Source organism: Monodon monoceros, unplaced genomic scaffold (assembly GCF_005190385.1).
Source record: "Monodon monoceros isolate NGI ecotype Baffin Bay Population unplaced genomic scaffold, NGI_Narwhal_1 Super_Scaffold_8, whole genome shotgun sequence".
Taxonomy (NCBI): Eukaryota; Metazoa; Chordata; class Mammalia; order Artiodactyla; family Monodontidae; genus Monodon; species Monodon monoceros.
This window is the reverse complement of record NW_021703785.1, coordinates 66,805,235-66,827,186: the sequence shown is the minus strand read 5'-3', so window position 1 is coordinate 66,827,186 and position 21,952 is coordinate 66,805,235. Positions and strand designations below refer to the sequence as shown.

General features: G+C 40.5%; 1 protein-coding gene across 7 annotated transcripts in view; it reads left to right on the top strand.

The window, feature by feature from the left end:
* Positions 1 to 21,952, top strand: part of FRY (FRY microtubule binding protein) — a 426,693-nt gene that overhangs the window by 290,866 nt on the left and 113,875 nt on the right. For all 7 annotated transcript variants that reach the window (XM_029209846.1, XM_029209848.1, XM_029209847.1 and 4 more), the window contains 3 exons: positions 975 to 1,146; positions 2,388 to 2,520; positions 13,844 to 13,951. In XM_029209846.1, coding sequence (XP_029065679.1) covers positions 975 to 1,146; positions 2,388 to 2,520; positions 13,844 to 13,951 — 413 coding nt within the window. The remainder of the gene's footprint in view (positions 1 to 974; positions 1,147 to 2,387; positions 2,521 to 13,843; positions 13,952 to 21,952) is intronic.

Here is a 21,952-nt window from a genome sequence, read left to right as displayed (position 1 = left end):
TGTATAGCTTCCCACCTACTAGTTATGTGGCCCTCTGTTTCCTCACCTGAAAAATGGGAATAATCATACCTTCCTTGCATGGCTATCTTAAAGATGAGAGTTAATGAGCAGTTCTGGATATATTTTAAGAACTCAATAAATTGTAATTAGATTATCATTGTTAGTAACGGTAATTATTTTCTGCATTAGGTAGCGGTCTACTTAGGGAACTTATTACTTGATGTGGTTTGAAAATATGAGTGTAAGTGTTTACACATGGCTGTTTAAGGAACTACAGATGTTTTAGTACCTTCTGACCTTTTAAGATTATTGCTGCTGGGAGCAACTATCTTACTGAGTCATCTTTCAGAGCCAATATTATGCCTTATCTGAGCCTGGGGAAGATAATGATCTGGCCCAGAATGACATTTCTTCTTATGAGTTTATGTGTTTTTATAAGTAACAGGTTCTGTGGCTTCAAATTATTTAAATTTATTTTCAAACTTGCCAGCCTTTGTGAATCAAAAGTCAACAACCTGCAATTAAATCAGAGCAGACGACTTACATTTTTATGATTCACATTTGGAACTCCCGTTTGTTTTCATTCAGCCTTTGTGAGTTAACACATGTCTCCTCCCAGGAGACAAAGAGATTTTTGTTGACCTCAGTTTACCTTAGTTGCAGCTGCTCCAAAGGGTGACTGCCTATCCCTTGGAGGTGCACCCAGGATCCCCCAAACAGAATGAATCTGACCATCTCAAACATACCCTCCAAGTTTGGTGAAAATCCTCCCAGTTGTCTTCTTGTGATGCAGCAACAAATAGTGTCAGAAACTTAATTTCATTTTCCTAGGTTTGGCCTAAACGCTTTTAAATGATTTTCCCACGCTAATCTAGAAGGCAAACCATGCTTAACTTCTTTTGAAAGACTGATGGCTTAATTTCACAACAATAATTGGGTCTTTCTCTTTACCATGAACATATTGTCTCTTACAGAGGATGAACATTGGTTTACGGGCATTCTTGGTCATAGCTGATAGCTTGCAGCAGAAAGATGGGGAACCTCCCATGCCAGTTACCGGAGCCGTTCTCCCTTCAGGAAACACACTGAGGGTGAAGAAGACATATCTGAGTAAAACACTAACTGAAGAGGAAGCCAAAATGATAGGTGGGTTTCAAAGATACGTTTGCACTGGGCCTTATTAAGCCTTTAAAATGACCAATAGACACTTACCCTTAGTGAGATATATTTTTAAAATCTTCATAAAAGTAGCTGATGAGACATGTCAACATTAACTGTTTTGATTCATGCTGTGGTTTGTTTTACTGCCCTTTAAACTCTGGAACTTCCTGGTAAACATTTTGCCGTTTAAATGTTAGATTTTTATCTGTGGTCTTTTCAAACTTCTAATATTGATAATTTGCAGTTTACAGTAAATTTCTAAGACATCTGTGTGCTTTGGTAGATAATCCTGTTTATAAAGCAAACATATGAATATATTCATTCATTTATTCATTCCCTCATTCATTTTTATAGTTCCTTTTCTTCTATTTTTTTTTCAGTAAAATTAGTTTAATCTGTGTTTTAAACATGCCAAGTCCCATACATGCCAGGGTATATTGTGGGTTTAGCCTACATGAGATTATTTTCTTTTTAATTTAACTATCTTAACCCAAAGAGATGATCTTTTGCATTTGTTCCTCTTTTACCAAGTTCCTGAATTTAGAAACCTACTGCAAACTTCTTAAGTTAGTTTCTGGATTCCAGAGACCTAGAGGAAACATATGAGGAACCTTTTTCCTTTAAAATATTTATCTTTAGTTATGCAATGCTTAAATGAGTTCAAAAATATCAATACGAAATACATATTCTGTACACATTTTCTTCCACTGTATTAATGAGAGTGGTAAAAATAATATACCTGAGGTAAATTTTTCTTCATTTAAAAATTTATGATGTGAAATCATTTGTTGCCTTTACTAAAAAAACCCACACATATATTTCAGAGAATAATATAAAGTTATTAAAATTCTAACCCCGAATGAGAATTATCTTTTATTCACATAACCACTCATTATGCTGAATTTTTTTATACTAACCAGAAAACTAAAAATTCTAGTGTGGAACTTTCTGGTTCCTTGTTTATTTTTACTCTTCTGGAAAATATTTCCCTTTGAAGTATTAGAATTCCTATGTGTTAAATTTAAATGATTCTTTCGGGAACACCCACTACATGTGGGTACTATGCTAAGGGTCCTGCAGATAAGAGATTAAATTGGACTCTGCTCAGAGAATTCACTGACCCGCAGAAGATCCTCAGTAAAAATATATCACAGAGGATGAATAAAATGGGATTTCACTCTTTGATAGATTTAGTCAAAGATGTAACTGTCATGCATATTTTTCAGGCATGTCATTATATTACTCTCAAGTACGAAAAGCTGTGGACAACATTTTAAGGCACCTCGATAAAGAAGTAGGAAGGTGTATGATGCTAACTAACGTCCAGATGTTAAACAAAGAACCCGAAGACATGATCACGTGAGTACAGTGAGGACTAAGTTTTCAATGAAGGATTAATGAGCCAAAAGACACCAGCAGAGGTTCTTCCCCTTTATTCTGTATTTTGTTCTCATGTTATTAAGAGTCCGAGTTCTAAGAAGTGTTAGGGATAGTAAAAACATCGTTTGATAATATTTGACTAACTGTAAAAATAAAGTCAAACCTGAGATTGATCTGTTCTGATAATATTTCAAGTATCATTAGGCCAGTAAGTTAGAAAATGGGCCCAAGACACTTTTACTGGTCCACATTTTCAGAAGTAATGTTTTGCTCTCAAGCCCATGTGATACAGCGTCATCACCAGTTTAGAGACATTCCATCTTTATGAATCTCAAGTTTACTCGTTTCTAGTGAGCGTTCCTGAACAGTGAGAGTTAAACCTGCTTAATATTCTCTATGTAACTGTGTCATAGAAATACTGGATTTTCAGAATGCATTTGTAGCTTAGAATGTAGAAATCAGATGTTCTTAGCCAAAATCCAAGATCTAGATTTGTAATTAGAGCTCCTCGTTAGAAACTCACACAATTTGATTTTGCTGCTTGTGATTAATTACGGCAGGAACGCAGGTTAGCTTATGACTATGTTTTAAGACAGTTTGGACTTCGTTGTTGAACTATGAATTAAATTATATTTGGCACCTGTGGCATACATTTCTAAACATACAATTAGGAAAATTTTCTTTGTCACTCAGTGTGTCCAATTCCAAATATCGCAGTTAGTTGGAACGTTGTTACCTATATAGGGAAGTTCATATTATGGTTGTGTATTTTTATTACAATAGTAGTATGTCAAAAACAAACTACAGTGAGACAAAACATGATAAAAAGTTAAAAATACAGAATTATTTTAAATACATATTTAGCAGTATGGCAAGTTAAAATGAAAGCCTCCTCCACAGAGCTCCACTTGAAATCTGCATCCATTCCTTGGTTCAGGGTGATTTCTTCCAGACCTTTCCCAATGTCAGCCCAAATACATATATACATTTTCTTTTTTTACAAAAATGGAGTTATACAATGTATATTATCCTGCAGCTTGCCAGTCACTTCATTTAAATGATATGGAGAGCATGTAGCTTTAGATTTTTCAACCAAAATGATAGCAGAATTGAAATTGACCAAAGTTAATGACACTAACTATCTTGTCTACAGATCTGGTCCTTACCTAACAAATTACCAGGTTGTCCATAACCTTTAACCTCCTTACTGCATACTCTCTGAACATATTAAAGCAGTTTTCAGTTTACACTGTAGAAGATGTAAGAAATGCTTTGAAACCTGCTGCCATAGGGCTTCCCTGGTGGCGCAGTGGTTGAGAGTCCGCCTGCCGATGCAGGGGACACGGGTTCGTGCCCCGGTCCAGGAAGATCCCACATGCCGCGGAGCGGCTGGGCCTGTGAGCCATGGCCGCTGAGCCTGCGCGTCCGGAGCCTGTGCTCCGCAACGGGAGAGGCCACAGCAGTGAGAGGCCCGCGTACCGCAAAAAAAAAAAAAAAAAAAATTACTGCTGCCATATTGTTGTTTCCTCTAAAATAGTAAGGAAATGAAAGGCCTTCAAAGGAAAACTATGTTTATAATCCAGAGATCATAAGACAGGGTCAGGACCAAAACAAGACATTCAAAACCATAAAAGGTACAGGTTTAAATGTAAATGTTAACATTTCATTTGTGTTTTCACAATACCTTAAACTTTTTCTAAGGCGATTTTTTACTTTCTCTTATTCAACTGTCTTAAGATGCCCTGCCCCCCCCCAATAGGGCTAGAAATAGTTTTCATGCTAGACTTTAAAGCAGATCCCTGAGTGGAAAATGGCTCATGGCTACATTTCTAAAAAACAAAGAGATAGGGAGACCTTCAAGATGGCAGAGGAGTAAGATGTAGGGATCACCTTCCTCCCCACAAATACATCAGAAATACATGTACACGGTGAACAACTCCTACAGAACACCTACTGAATGCTGGCAGAAGACCTCAGACCTCCCAAAAGGCAAGAAACTCCCCACGTACTGGGTAGAGCAAAAGAAAAAAGAAAAAACAAGAGACAAAAGAATAGGGACAGGACCTGCACCGTGGGAGAGAGCTGTGAAGGAGGAAATGTTTCCACACACTAGGAGCCCCTTCACGGGCAGAGACTGCGGGTGGCGGAGGGGGGAGCTTCGGAGCTGCGGAGGAGAGCGCAGCCACAGGGGTGCGGGGGGTAAAGTGGAGACATTCCCGCACAGAGGATCGGTGCCGACCGGCACTCACCAACCCGAGAGGCTTGTCTGCTCACCCGCCGGGGCGGGCGGGGGCTGGGAGCTGACGTTCAGCCTTCGGAGATCAGACCCCAGGGAGAGGACTGGGGTTGGCGGCGTGAACATAGCCTGAAGGGGGCTAGTGAAACACAGCTAATCGGGAGGGAGTCCAGGAAAAAGTCTGGACCTGACTAAGAGGCAAGAGACCATTGTTTCGGGGTGCATGAGGAGAGGGGATTCAGAGCACCACCTAAATGATCTCCAGAGACGGGTGCAAGCTGCAGCTATCAGCGCAGACCCCAGAGACAGGCATGAGATGCTAAGGCTGCTACTGCAGCCACCAAGAATCAGTCAGCCACCAAGAATCAGTATGTGCAAGCACAGGTCACTATCCACACCTCCCCTCCCGGGAGCCTGTGCAGCCTGCCACTGCCAGGGTCCCGTGATCCAGGGACAACTTACCTAGGAGAACACACGATGCCTCAAGCTGGTGCAACATCACACCGGCCTTGTCGCTGCGGGCTCACCCCGCATTCCGTACCCCTCTCTCCCCCAAGCCTGAGTGAGCCAGAGCCCCCGAATCAGCTGCTTCTTTAACCCCGTCCAGTCTGGGCAGGAAACAGATGCCCTCAGGTGACCTACGCGCAGAGAAGGGGCCAAATCCAAAGCTGAACCCCAGGAGCTATGTGAAAAAAGAAGTGAAAGGGAAATCTCTCCCAGCAGCCTCAGGAGCAGTGGATTAAATCTCCACAGTCAACTTGATATACCCTGCATCTCTGGAATACCTGACTAGACAACGAATTATCCCAAAATTGAGGTGGTGGACTTTTGGAGCAACTGTAGACTTGGGGTTTGCTTTCTGCATCTAATTTGTTTCTGGTTTTATGTTTATCTTACTTTAATATTTAGAGTTTATTATCATTGGTAGATTTGTTTATTGATTTGGTTGCACTCTTCCTTTTTTTTTTTAATATATAGATATGTATATTTTTTTCCTTGTTCTCTTTCTGTGAGTGTGTATGTATATGCTTCTTTGTGTGATTTTGTCTGTATAGCTTTCCTTTTACCATTTGTCCTAGGGTTCTGTCTGTCTGGTTGTTTTTTTTTTAGTACAGTTTTTAGCGCTTGTTATCATTGGTGGATTTGTTTTTTGGTTTGGTTGCTCTATTCTTTCTTTCTTTCTTTTTTTCTTTTTTTATGACTTTTTAACATTTTCATGTTTAATAATTATTTTTTATTTTAATTATTTTATTTTTTTTTCTTTCTTTTTTTCTTTCTTTCTTTCTTTCTTTTCTCCCTTTTCTTCTAAGCCATGTGGCTGACAGGGTCTCAGTGCTCCGGCAGGGTATCAGGCCTGTGCCTCAGAGGTGGGAGAGGCGAGTTCAGGACATTGGTCCACCAGAGACCTCCTGGCTCCACGTAACATCAAAGAGCAAATGCTCTCCCAGAGATTTCCATCTCAATGATAAGACCTAGCTCCACTCAACGACCAGCAAGCTACAGTGCTGGACACCCTATGCCAAACAACTAGCAAGACAGGAACCAACCCCACCCATTAGCAGAGAGGCTGCCTAAAATCATAAGGTCACAGACACCCCAAAACACACCACTGGACACAGTCCTGCCCACAAGAAAGACAAGATCCAGCCTCATCCACCAGAACAGAGGCACCAGTCCCCCCCACCAGGAAGCCTACACAACCCACTGAACCAGCATTACCCACTGGGGGCAGACAACAAAAACGTCGGGAACTACGAACCTGCAGCCTGCGAAAAGGATACCCCAAACACAGTAAGTGAAGCAAAATGAGAAGACAGAGAAACACACAGCAGATGAAGGAGCAAGGTAAAAACCCACCAGACCAAACAAATGAAGAGCAAGTCGGCAGTCTACCTGGAAAAGAATTCAGAGTAATGATAGTAGTGATCCAAAATCTTGGAAATAGAATGGAGAAAACAAAAGAAACATTTAACAAAGACCTAGAAGATCTAAAGAGCAAACAAACAATGATGAACAACACAATAAATGAAATTAAAAATTCTCTAGAATGAATCAATAGCAGAATAACTGAGGCAGAAGAACAAATAAGTGACCTGGAAGATAAAATAGTGGAAATAACTACTGCAGAGCAGAATAAAGACAGAAGAATGAAAAGAATCGAGAACAGTGTTTGAGACCTCTGGGACAAAATTAAATGCACTAACATTCGAATTATAGGGGTCCCAGAAGAAGAAGACGTAAAGAAAGGGACTGAGAAAATATTTGAAGAAATTAGAGTTGAAAACTTCCCTAATATGGGAAAGGAAATAGTCTATTAAGTCCAGGAAATGAAGAGAGTCCCATATAGGATAAATCCAAGGAGAAACACGCCAAGACAAATATTAATCAAACTATCAAAAATTAAGTACAAAGAAAAAATATTAAAAGCAGCAAGGGAAAAACAACAAATAAAATATAAGGGAATCCCCATAAGGTTAACAGCTGATCTTTCAGCAGAAACTCTGCAAGCCAGAAGGGAGTGTTAGGACATATTTAACATGATGAGAGGGAAAAACCTGAAAAAATTTTCAGATTTCACAAAAATCTGAAAATCTCATTTAGATTCGATGGAGAAATAAACACCTTTATAGACAAGCAAAAGGTAAGAGAATTCAGCACCACCAAACCAGCTTTACAACAAATGCTGAAGCACCTTCTCTAGGCAGGAAACACAAGAGAAGGAAAAGACCTATAATAATAATAAAGAATAAAGAATAATAATAAGCCCAAAACAATTAAGAAAATGGTAATAGGCACATACATATCAATAAATACCTTAAATGTGAATGGATTAAATGCTCCAGCCAAAAGACATAGACTGGCTGAATGGAAACAAAAACAAGACCTGTATATATACTGTCTACAAACACCCACTTCAGACCTAGGGACACATACAAACTGAAAGTGAGGGGATGGAAAAAGATATTCCATGCAAATGGAAGTCAGAAGAAAGCTAGAGTAGCAATTTTCATATCAGACAAAATAGACTTTAAAATAAAGACTATTACAAGAGACACAGAAGGACACTACATAATGATCAAGGGACCAATCCAAGAAGAAGATATAACAATTGTAAATATTCATGAACCCAACATAGGAGCACCTCAATACATAAGGCAAATGCTAACAGCCATAAAAAGGGAAATCAACAGTAACACAATCATAATAGTGGACTTTAACACCCCACTTTCACCAAAGTACAGATCACCCAAACTGAAAATAAATAAGGAAACACAAGCTTTAAATGATGCACTAAACAAGATGGACTTAATTGATATTTATAGGACATTCCATCCAAAAAAACAACAGAATACACTTTCTTCACAAGTGCTAATGGAATATTCTCCAGCATAGATCATATCTTGGGTCACAAATCAAACTTTGTTAAATTTCAGAAAATGGAAACCGTATCAAATATCTTTTCTGACCACAATGCTATGAGACTAGATATCAATTACAGGAAAAAAATCTGTAAAAAATAAAAACACATGGAGCCTAAACAGTACACTACTAAATAACCAAGAGACCACTGAGGAAATCAAAGAGGAAATCATAACATACCTAGAAACAAATGACAAAACACAATGACCTAAAACCTATGGGATGCAGCAAAAGCAGTTCTAAGAGGAAGCTTTATAGCAATGCAATCCTACCTCAAGAAACAAGAAACATCTCAAATAAACAACCTAACCTTACACATAAAGCAATTAGAGAAAGAACAGAAAAACCCCAAAGTTAGCAGAAGGAAAGAAATCATGAAGATCAGATCAGAAGTAAATGAAAAAGAAATGAAGGAAAGGATAGCAAAGATCAGTAAAACTAAAAGCTGGTTCTTTGAGAAGATAAACAAAACTGATAAACCATTAGCCAGACTCATCAAGAAAGAAAGGGAGAAGACTCAAATCAATAGAATTAGAAATGGAAAAGGAGAAGTAACAACTGACACTGCAGAAATACAAAGGATCATGGGAGATTACTACAAGCAACTATATGCCAATGAAACAGACAACCTGGACGAAATGGACAAATTCTTAGAAATGCACAACCTGCCAAGAGTGAATCAGGAAGAAATAGAAAATATGAACAGACCAATCAGAAGCACTGAAATTGAAACTGTGATTTAAAATCTTCCAACAAACAAAAGCCCAGGACCAGATAGCTTCACAGGCAAATTCTATGAAACATTTACTGAACAACTAACACCTATCCTTCTCAAACTCTTCCAAAGTATAGCAGAGGGGGGAACACTCCCAAACTAATTCTATGAGGCCACCATCACCATGATACCAAAAACACACAAAGATGTCATAAAGAAAGAAAACTACAGGCCAATATCACTGATGAACATAGATGTAAAAATCCTTAACAAAATACTAGCAAAGAGAATCCATCAGCACATTAAAAGGATCATACACCATGATCAAGCGGGGTTTTTCCCAGGAATGCAAGGATTCTTCAATATATAAATATCAATCAATGTAATACACCAGAGTAACAAATTAAAGGATAAAAACCATATGATCATCTCAATAGGTGAAGAAAAAGCTTTTGACAGAATTCAACACCCATTTATGATAAAACCCCTCCAGAAAGTAGGCATAGAGGGAACTTACCTCAACATAATAAAGGCCATATATGACAAACCCACAGCCAACATCGTTCTCAGTGGTGCAAAACTGAAACCATTTCCACTAAGATCAGGAACAAGACAAGGTTGCCAACTCTCAACACTGTTCAACATAGTTTTGGAAGTTTTAGCCACAGCAATCAGAGAATAAAAAGAAATAAAAGGAATCCAAATCAGAAAAGAAGAAGTAAAACTGTCACTGTTTGCAAATGACATGATACTATACATAGAGAATCCTAATGATGCCACCAGAAAACTACTAGAGCTAAGCAATGAATCTGGTAAAGTTGCAGGGTACAAAATTAATGCACAGAAATCTCTTGCATTCCTATACACTAATGATGAAAAATCTGAAAGAGAAATTAAGGAAACACTGCCATTTACCATTGCAACAAAAAGAATAAAATACCTAGGAATAAACCTACTTAAGGAGACAAAAGACTTGCATGTAGAAAACTGTAAGACACTGATGAAAGAAATTAAAGATGATAGAAACAGATAGAGAGATATACCATGTTCTTGGATAGGAAGAATCAACATTCTGAAAATGCCTGTAATACCCAAAGCAGTCTACACATTCATTGCAATCCCTATCAAACTACCAATGGCATTTTTCACAGAAGTAGAACAAAAAATTTCACAATTTGTATGGAAACACAGAAGACCCCAAATAGCCAAATTGATCTTGAGAAAGAAAAATGGAGCTGGAGGAATCAGGCTCCTGGACTTCAGACTATACTACAAAGCTACAGTAATCAAGACAGTATGGTACTGGCACAAAAACAGAAATATAGATCAATGGAACAGGATAGAAAGCCCAGCGATAAACCCACGCACATATGGTCACCTTATTTTTGATAAAGGAGGCAAGAACATACAAGTGAGAAAAGACAGCCTCTTCAATAAGTGGTACTAGGAAAACTAGACAGCTACATGTAAAAGAGTGAAATTAGAACACTTCCTAACACCATACACAAAAATAAAATCGATTGAAGACCTAAATGTAAGGCCAGACACTATAAAACTCTTAGAGGAAAACATAGGCAGAACACTCTATAACATAAATCACAGCAAGATCCTTTTTGACCCACGTCCTAGAGAAATGGAAATAAAAATAAATGGGACCTAATGAAAGTTAAAAGCTTTTGCACAGCAAAGGAAACCATAAACAAGACCAATAGACAACCCTCAGAATGGGAGAAGATATTTGCAAATGAAGCAACTGACAAAGGATTAATATTCAAACTTTACAAGCAGCTCAGGCAGCTCAACATCAAAAAAACAAAGAAACTCAATCCAAAAATGGGCAGAGGGCTTCCCTGGTGGCACAGTGGTTGAGAGTCCGCCTGCCGATGCAGGGGATGTGGGTTCGTGCCCCAGTCCGGGAGGATCCCCCATGCCATGGAGCGGCTGGGCCTGCGCGTCCAGAGCCTGTGCTCTGCAACGGGAGAGGCCACAGCAGTGAGAGGCCCGCGTACCACAAAAAAAAAAAAAAAAAATGGGCAGAAGACCTAAACAGACATTTCTCCAAATTAGATATACAGATTGCCAAGAAATACATGAAAAGGATGCTCAGCATCACTAATCATTAGAGAAATGCAATTCAAAACTACAATGAGGTATCACCTCACACCAGTCAGAATGGCCATCATCAAAAAATCTACAAAGAATAAATGCTGGAGAAGGTGTGGAGAAAAGGGAACCCTCTTGCACTGTTGGTGGGAATGTAAATTGATACAGCCACTCTGGAGAACATTATGGAGGTTCCTTAAAAAACTAAAAATAGAACTACCATATGACCCAGCGGTCCCACTATTGGGCATGTATCCAGAGAAAACCATAATTCAAAAAGAGTCATGTACCATAGTGTTCATTGCAGCTCTATTTATAATAACCAGGACATGGAAGCAATCTAAGTGTCCACCAACAGATGAATGCATAAAGAAGATGTGGCACATATATGCAATGGAATATTACTCAGCCATAAAAAGAAACGAAATTGAGTTCTTTTTAGAGAGGTGAATGGACCTAGAGTGTCATACAGAGTGAAGTAAGTCAGAAAGAGACAAACACCATATGCTAACACATGTATGGAATCTAAAAAAAGTGGTTCTGAAGAACCTAGGGGCAGGACAGGAATAAAGACGCAGATATAGAGAATGGACTTGAGGACACGGGGAGGGGGAAGGGTAAGCTGGCACGAAGTGAGAGAGTGGCATGGATTTATATATACCACCAAATGTAAAATAGATAGCTAGTGAGAAGCAGCCGCATAGCACAGGGAGATCAGCTCCGTGCTTAAGACCACCTAGAGGGGTGGGATAGGGAGGGTGGGCGGGAGACGTAAGAAAGAGGAGATATGGGAGTATATGTATATGTATAGCTGACTCACTTTGTTATAAAGCAGAAGCTAACACACCATTGTAAAGCAATTATACTCCAATAAGGATATTAAATACAAAAAGAAAAAACAAAGAGAAACATTAAAGAATCATGTAAGCATTTAGGAAAAGAGAGTTGAGGTCCACACCACACTAATGGAAATAGTTATTGGAGTTGATACTTGAGGCTGGCCTACCATTTTTCCAGGCCTTGCTTAGAGTATGCACTTGAAAATAAAGCATTCTGTGTTGCTGTTTCCATTCCTCATCCCTTTTGTGCTTTATGCTGGCAAATAATCATAATAATAGTAGCAGTAAGTATAATAATATAATGACTGTAAATAATAATTATATAATATCTGTTAATAAAAATTATGCTATTTGGGGGACTCAGATGCTTCCTATAAAATCCCAGGCACAGGGCTGCAGTAAACGGAAACCATGCACCAATTAGAGTTTCTAATCTAGGCTTGCTTTATCAGCTGGGAAGTCTGCCAGTCCTGTAAGTCTGCTTTATTGGCTGGCAGAATTTTCCTTACACTTCAGGCCAGGCAGGGTCATCTGTTTTCCAACAGATACGAAAATTATCCCAGCTGTTTAAGACATCTGGTGAGCATGTTAGGAGAGCTATTTAAAAGACTCTGTGCCACACATGAACAATCAGATCACTAGGCTTTAACTCTGTCTAGCCATCGAGGATGTCATTTGAAGACTTCTCTTTCCTTCAGCTGCTTGGAAACCACGGTACAGTGAAGTCCTCTCTGAAGTCCTTGTACGTCCCATGCAAAAGGACTATGGAAAAGGGGAGAAAATAATCTTACGACTTCCCACAAGAAGAGAGTATTTTAGAAATTAACATATATGTGTTTTGTTTTTCACAAAATACAAAAAAGTTTCGTATTTATTCCTAACAAACTTAAAAACACATGCTAAAAAGTAATGTCACAGAGCAAAATTGCTGTCTGATTATTGTCTTTAGTTTATAGAGAGCATGGATTCTGCCTGTTACATTTCTATTCTGACACAGTTACTGTTCCAGGAAGGAATTACTTCTACGCTACTTTGCATTTTCATTATTGTGTTTGTGTCCTACGATTGCATTAATTTGGTACCAATTTTATATTTATTCTCAGGGGACTAAATCATCGAAATTTAAATATGCTGTTATATTATATCACAAGTTATTTGAAAGATTTGATGTGTAGTTTAGTTTTTCCATAAAGGTTATTGATAAATATGTGGTTAAGAATCAGTTATCTATTTAAATAAGTAAAAATTGAAATAATTTGTCACTGAATTTATATTTTTCCTTCATATTTTACAACAGGATATCGAAGGTATTAATTACCTTTAAAACATTCATATTCTCAAGAAAGTAAAAGAAGCTATCTCCATAGAGGTCAGGACCATCAGAGTAATTTTAAAAATCAGAAATGGGTGTACAATTATATACATTTCAGGATTTTACTTGACATTATGACAAGACTTATTTTTGGAAGCATTTAATTAAAAAAAAAATCAGGGGTGGGCACTCTTGAGAGGAGAAGCATAACTCATCAGAGAGAGAAACTTCCAGATGTCATGCTTGTTAAAGGCACCATTAGTTGTATACATTAAAATCCCATTTTTAAATGCTGAAGGTAGTAATGACTGCAATGTATTTCTTACATACTAATGTGTCTGGGCAATTCAGTGAATTCAGTGTCTTAAATGCAGCCCACAGGGACCAAACCCCATGGAACCCAGCTGAATGGCAAGACATATGATAGCAATAGAATGCTATTGCTATTGGCATTTTTCTTTCCAGATACATACCTCTAACTAACATTTAAATCTTCATAAGTTCTCGTAGAACTGGCCAAGCTATAAAAGGCATAAACCTTTAAGAATAATAGGGAGCCATCACCAGGCAGTGATTCAGAAGGCATTGATTTTAGTCTTTGTTCACATATTTGGCCAATTTTAAAAAATTTTTTCATAACCTTTGACTTACGTTTAAACTTTGTCTTCAAATTCCAGGGGTGAGAGAAAGCCAAAAATAGATCTTTTCAGGACCTGTGTTGCTGCTATTCCTCGACTGCTTCCTGATGGGATGTCAAAACTTGAACTTATTGACTTGCTGGCGAGGTAGGTGAGAGCTGTAGTGGGCATTATTTGATCAAAATTGACTTTAATCATTTGTCATGATTCCTCAAAAACTAGAATGATTATTAAAAATGGACAGATATTTACTAATTCTAGGTACTGTTTGGAGTTCCCAGGAGGAATAAAGAGATGGTTTTGATTTGGGGCTTTTTGTTTTTTTTCCTGCACTCAAGGGGTTTAAAATTCAATGTAGAAGCAAATCCGTAAGGACATAAGGTAACTAGCAATCCAAGGCTTGAAACTGTGCAAATTAATGGCACCAAAAAAATGTGATACATAAAATCAGAGGATAGAAGGATTACTGTGGACTGGGGACGTCAGCAGATGACTCCCGGGAGATGGTGGAACTTGAATGGCCCTTTGAAGGAAAGATAGGATATAGAAATGTAAAGAGCCCTTTGAAGGAAAGATAGGATGTAGAAATGTAAAGGGAGTGCCATGAGGACAAGCACAGAGGTGGGACCAGGAAATGAGCCTGGCTGGGAAAAAGTTCATTCAGGATGTGATTCCCAGTCTGCGACCAACACACCCCCAGGGAGGCAAGAAGGTGGGTAACAGGGATCCTAAGCGAATTTTTGTACTTCACTTCCATAGATCATACATTTATGCCGCTCCCCATCTTCCGTAAGAATTCACGGTCCAACTAGAACCTAAAGTTAACTTGCTTTGCTTTGAATGAAAGTATATTATTGTAGTTAAATAAGCTTGACTTTTCTCATGCTGATCTGAAGTTCTAGCTGACAGTTATGCGTGCCTTTAATTTAAAAATCAAAAGTGACTTATTATCTAAGTGCATTTAGAAGGCAAAATCATTAGAAACGGGGTCCTTGGAGGGAATGGAATGAGGAGGAAGACAAGTCATGCTTGCTTTGAAAAAAAAAGAAAGAAAAAGGATTTTAGAAAACCCAATGATAAAAATAAATAGAAATAAGACTTTAGAGGTAGATATTTAATTAATCTTTACTATTAACTGAGGCGTTTGGACTAATGGAGTTTCTAAGCAGGAGAATAACATGATAAAAAAATGTCATTTTGACTGGTTAATCTGATAATGGCGGAATAGAGGAAAGGCCAGAGAAGGATACCAAATATTGATGCTGATTGGATGAAAGATGCTTTATACATAATCTTTTACCCACATCCTCTAGCCTTCAGAGAGCACCCTTCCCATCAGTATCCAAAAAGTAGCCCAAGCCCTGGTCCCCCGTGACTGCACATCGCTCGGTGGCCGGCCAAGGCTCTGAGTGTCCCCGTGGTGCGCAGTGCGTCCTGGCGATCCTGGTCATCATGCTCTCTGCTCTGCACAGCCGTTTGGACTCCTGTGCAGAGGGGACCAAATCCCATGGTTGATCACTTCCTGCTATCAGTTAATAGCTTTCATAGCCTGCTGTCCTTCCCCATTCTCTTCACTCCAAGTGTGGACAAAGCCACTCCTTTCCCTCTTCTGGTCACACTAGCTCAGGATGGTGCTGGCTCCTGAGGTTTACTAGAGAGCCATTGCTTTGATAACCACCGTGTCAAGCTTTGGTGTTCCCTGGCCACAGCCATCTACCCTTCTAGCTGACTTTTATCACCCATGACCTATAACCGGTTCTTTGCTACAGTCAGCCATCTCCAGGCCATGGGTTCTTCTTTCTTCCATTCCATGTGTAGGATGAATTTTAAGAAGAATATGAACTTAAAACAAACTACAGTCTAGGCTTTTGCTGAGGCCTAGCAATCAGAATGTGAGCCTAGAGCACCTTATCCGAAGTAGGGGAGCAGTGGGGAAAGAGGGAAGGACAAGCCTGGATCACAAAGGGGCTTCCAGTTCTCGGGGAGGACAAGATTTAAGGAGGAGCGAAGGGTGGATTCCTAGTGAATAACAGACATGGGGATTTGGGGCTTGGGGAGCTGAGGAACAAAGAGACCAGTATACTATAAAGGGCCGTCCACGCTACTGTGGAGTCTCCCAGGATGATGGGGAAGTGCTGAAGATAAAGAAAAGCTGTGAGACAAGTGCCAGAATTACCCAGAAATGTACAGGAGCAGCCTGTCCATTTGCCGTGGACAATGGGGAGGATGGTGTGACTAGGAGACAAGTATTTGCACAGAGGAGGGGCGCTGAGTGAAAGGGCTGCAGGGGGCGTTGAGGAACGAAGGGAACGCCATCTGAGAGATGTGCAGGAGGTGCCCCCCAGATGGGAATAGTACTGACTCCTTTGGAAATCCTGATTTTTGCTTCCCTGCTTTACCGTTTTACTAGCCATTGTGATGCTGACAAATTATTGGGTTGGCCACAAAGTTTGTTCGGGTTTTTCCACAAGACGGTACAGAAAAACCCGAACGAACTTTTCGGCCAACACAATATTTAACCCCTGTCTTTTTTTTCCTTGGTAGAATTGGAATAATGCTGCCTATCTCATAAGACTGTTGAAAGGGCAAAATGACATGGCACTTTGGTTAATCGGAGAGAAAATGTGTCAGCAGGGAAAAGACAGTTCTCAGTTAAGCTGAAGTAAAGGGAAAGTTCACTTATTTCATTGAAGTCCTAATTGGTGATGATTATGTAACTAAGCCCTTTGAAATGCTAAGTGTTTTAAATGTCATGCAGCCTTCTGGTACCATGTCTAATGCTGTTTTGCTGTAAATCTGCGTGGGAGACGCTTACCTCTGGAATCACCTTGGTAGCCTCATCCAGTGACGCCTGGATCTGCAGCCGCGGTGCCAGGCTTGTCAGGAGGGAATTCTGTGAGACCCGGTTGGAATGGCAGTGCTATTTATAGTGCCTCGTGTTTATTATTATGTACATTCTTACAAAGCCCAAGGCCATGGGTACTGTTTTTATGAGGGGAAGGAACAAATAAATATACTTGAGAGTTCAAGTCTTAGGGCAGAGTTAAGAAAATGACGGGACTTATATGGGAAGCCTGTGAAGAGGCCTTTTTCATAAGCTTCAAAAGAAGCCAGAGGCCGTTCTCCTCAGGGGAAGGATAACTTGGAGAGCTGGCCCTCACACTGGGTCCATTACCCTATGAGAAAACGAGCCCCTTCTAGATCTCAAGAGGGTCAGAGGACAGAAGTGAAGAAATTGAAGAGCAGTAAATGTGGGTTTCAAGTCTTTAATCACTTTGTCCCCCTGTAGTCCAGTCACATTTGGATTCATTTGACTCTTGACAAGGTCTAGTCAGAGACGTGTGAGACCTTTTATTTCAGACACTTCCTGGTTGCATCTATGGTGCTTTTTTTTACTGGAGAAAATCTTGGTTTTCTTCATACTTGGCAAAATAAGACCAAATGCCATGCAGGCTCACCTGCCCCTCACAGCTTGGTTCCCCGAATAAGGAGTGTCGACTGAAAAATAATGCACAACGTGAGAGTTGTGAGTTAAGTTTTATTTGGGGCAAAATGACGACTATAGCCCGGGAGACAGCATTTCAGATAGCTCTGAGAAACTGCTCCAAAGAGGTGGGGGGATGCTCAGGTTATATGTGATTTTGGTGAAGGGGCAGTACGTGCAATCAAGCACATATTTTTTGCAGAAGGTTTCTGCTAGTCAGGAGGAGCAGACGTCACCATGAAGGATTTTAGTGCTTTTCTAGGTACAAGGAGATGCAAGAATTGGGCTTATAAAATCTTTTCCTGAAAATACCTAATTATCTGAAGACCCGTTCTGCCAGTTTTTCCCAGAGCACAGAGTGCCTCGTTCCTGATCTCCACCTGAACTCCTTTCAGGGGGTGTCAAAGGTCAGCAGGTGCAGCGGCTCGTGATCTAATCCTTGTAGAGGTAGATGGCAAGTGCCAATGGCAAGTGCCAGTTTGTAGGTGACAGGAGTTTCAAGGTTATGTCCACCATAACTGTCCCCAGGCTCCCTTCCCAGCTGTTCACGTATTGGCTAAATACCCCAGACACTCTAATCTCAGAGTTGTATTAGTATGTTTACCATAACAATGGCTTACAGACTGAAACAGACAAGGTGGAGCTCACTTTTCTCCTTGGCAGTCGCCATCATTTTTCTCTGCCTCCTCCCAGGTGTTTCCTGCTCTACCCTTGACCACAGGAAGGACCTTTTCCCCTAACAGTCTACAGGCTCCTGTCCTCTGTCCCTTCCTGCAGCACTGTAGATGCACTAAGGGTTTGCTGTTCCATGTTTGCCCTCCTTTCAGAAATCTGAAATAGGGTTGTGAGAATTAAACAATGCATATAAATCACTTAACATCGTGCCTAGAACACAGTAAGCTCTCAGCAAATGTTAGTTATTATTTTTAGGCATCTTTAAACATGAATAACATATTATACCACGATGTACAATGCACTTTCATATACTTTATGTTAGGAAAGCTGGGGACATATGCATTCCTATTTTCGGACAAAGAGATTGAACTTCAGAAGAGTAAAGTTGGTTGCCCAAATGTACAGAATTTTCCAGAAGCCAAATAGAAGTGACAAATGTCATTGGTTTTATACAAAATGGCAAACATTTTGTGCAGTGTTTCTTTACAGCTTGAGGAACTTTCTGAGGTAATGCATATACAATTTCATGATCTTTAGTGGTATCTGAAAGCTATTTATCATTTTCTGTTTATCATTCAGTCTTCAGCCTTTGTGTAGTGGGGGGCGGCTAGCTGTTTTGAGTAGCTGGGTGAGAACTGTAGACTCAATCGCATATATTGCCTCAATAAACCACTTAATCTTATTTATTTTAATTGAGATGCAATTCTGTAGAAAGGTGGGCGCTCATTCTTTTTTTTTTAATAAAGTTCCCATTTAATTTTATTTATTTATTTTTTCGGGAGGGGCCACGCCACGCGGCATGTGGGATGTTAGTTCCCTGACCAGGGTTGAACCCGCACCCCCTAAATTGGAAGCACGGAGTCTTTTTTTTTTTTTTTTTTAACATTGTTATTGGAGTATAATTGCTTTGCAATGGTGTGTTAGTTTCTGCTGTATAACAAAGTGAATCAGCTATACGTATACATACATCCCCATATCCCCCCCCTCTAGCGTCTCCCTCCCACCCTCCCTATCCCACCCCTCTAGGTGGTCACAAGGAGCATGGAGTCTTAACCACTGGACCACCAGGGAAGTACCGGGAGTTCATTCTTTAATACCTTAGAGAAGAAGTTTCCGCCACTTCTGGTGAACATGCCAGAGGTTAACAGTCCACTGGTCAGCAAGTCCCTCCTTTTGGAAACCTTTGTCTCCAGGGCTTCACTTCTAAACCATTTCTTCCTCTGCTGCCCTTGGTGACGTTATGGGGCAGCAGGTCCCTCACCGCTGCCTGATAACCTTGTGTCAGTCCTGCCAGAGCTGAGAGGAGGCTGTTCCTCCTAATGGATCTTTTCTTCTGGGTATAGTTTGTGAATTTGAAGTCACTCCCTTTTCCTTCATGCACCTCTAGCAACAAAATTCTTCAAAGCGACTGAGCTGATTCCCTCTGAACCTGAGCTCACCTTTACGAAAGTGTTTCTGTTCAGTCGTTTGTCTGATCTGACCAACCAAGAAGGCGGCCTTGCTCAAGTTCTGGGTTTTCCCCCTTTTACCCACATCCTTACTTAGTGTAAGTGCTCCTCACACCACACCCCTGTCCTAGATCACTCCAAGCAGGGCCTCGGGACTGTTGGCTCATGCAGAATGTCGCCGCCTGGTTAATCAGGCCAGGCTGGTCCATGAGCCTCATGGCGGCTGCTGGGGAAGGACAGATGCAGTTGATGTTGGCAATAACGGTTTCTTTTGGGATGCATCACTGCTGTGTCACGGTGGAGTCCCTTCAGGCCCCCTTGGTGGTTTTGTGTGTAACCATATACCCGTGACCCCATTATAAGCTCCTGGAAACCAGATCAGTGTCTTAGAAATTTTTCCTCGGATCCCCCAACCTAGTCAGACTTCCTGAGCTGCCTTCTCTGAACGTCTCTCTTCTCTTTGAATTGCTGCCACCAGACTCTCACAGGACTGTTGTTTATTGTCATCACAGTTGTTCACAGGCAAGAACCTGTCCTTTCTTTTCTGGCTTCTCAGTGGGATGACCCTGCGGGAGTTTGGCGGATGTCCTCTCCTCAGCCAGTCCTTGCTTGCTGGACCAGCAGGCATTGTGAGACTGTAAATAGGTCGGCCAGCATCATGCAGCTTCCCTGCACATCCTGCATCCTCAGGATGGCTGAGCATCTTTCTCCTTTAACTGAATCTTCTTTTCCTTTTTCATTAACCAAAATTTTTTTTCCTGTTTTCTGTTTTATAATGTTAAATCCCATGCGCTTCACAAGATGATCTGTGATTATCTGGTTAAAATCTAACAAAAGTAAAAATGAGGAAGATCTGGGTGGAAGAAACGGCGGCTGTATCTGATAGGCAGCTCCCTACTTAGACTCTCCAAGGAATGACACGGGGGCGGGGCTCTGGCTCTTCTCGCAACTTCTTCTTCTCCCTCGCCTGTTGCCACTCAGACTTGCCTTGATACGTTATTTTCACTCCATCTCAGTTCTGTGACACTGGACCTTTTTCTTCCACAAATATTCCACGTTTATTATCAACTGGGCCTTTTATTCCCAAAGCTCCCTCCCCTCCCTGGCCCTGTCTCTTCGTACTCCAGGAATATTTTTGAGTGTTCTCACTGGTGAGGCATGTGAATACCATGATTTCAAGAGGAGTGTCACCAAAAATAGCAAGAGCTGCACCACCTTGGGGTCTCAGAGTCCTTAAAATGATCCTGCACTGTTGGTTTAAAGTTAAGGCAGCTTCCAGATTGCAAATTGCGAATGATGCCAAACTTAGACGAAGAGTAGAATTAATCTCATTGGAAATCTGAAAGTATTGGCCCTTCTTTAAAAGCTTCATCTAAATAGGCCATGGCATGGTTTTTATTTTGACTTTTGACCCTAAAGATATGTGCTTGCCTAGTTTCATGTGTGTAATAAAGTAGCACAAACAGGGTGGCTTAAATAACAGAAATTTATTGTCTCACAGTTCCACAGGCTAGAAGTCATCAGGGTTGCTTTCTTCTGAGGCTGTGAGAGAGAATCTATTTTATGCCTCTCTCCTAGCTTCTGGGGGTTTCTGGCATAGTTTGGCCTTCCTTGGTTCATAGAAGCATCACCCTGATCTCTGCCTTTATCTTTACATGGTGTTCTCCCTGTGTGCGTCTGTCTCCACATCTCCCCTTCTTATAAGGACACCAGCCATATGGATTTTACCCTACTCCAGCATGACCTCATCCTAATTTAGCTAATTGCATCTGCAATGACCTTATATCCAAATAATGTAATATTCTCAGGTGCTGAGTGTTTGGATTTCAACATGTGAATTTGGGAGGAGACACAACCCGTAACAATGAACAATACCATTACCATCAGTTGACATTTGCTGAGTGCCTCCTGTTCCTGTCCTTAAAAGGTGGTCTGTCATCTGCAGAAGCTTATTCTCTGAGACATTCAGGACTATAGACAGGTGTAAATGTAATAAATTGGAACAATAAACTTAAGATGGAAACATGACCTCAAGTGTTTTCCATAAATTAGTGTTTTCAAACCATGGGCTGCAAAGGTGGCTAGAAGCTGCTTGTAGATTGAAGGAATGTTTCCTCTCACATGGGGGGCTTCAGGTCCTTTACCCAGCTTCAACCAGAACAACTCGGTTTTTTCTTTTTAATAAATAAATAAATTTATTTATTTACTTATGGCCATGTTGGGTCTTTGTTGCTGCGTGCAGGCTTTCTCTAGTTGCGGCGAGCGGGGGCTACTCTTTGTTGCAGTGTCCGGGCGTCATTGCGGTGGCTTCTCTTGTTGCGGAGCATGGGCTCTAGGCACACGGCCTCAGTTTCTCCGCGGCATGTGGGATCGTCCAGGACCAGGGCTCGAACCCCTGTCCCCTGCATTGGCAGGTGGATTCCTAACCACTGTGCCACCAGGGAAGTCCCACAACTCGGTTGTACTATATACTAGAGCTCTACATAAAATTTTTTGAAAAAAAAAAAATGGAGCTGCTGATTAAAATACAAAGAAAATTTG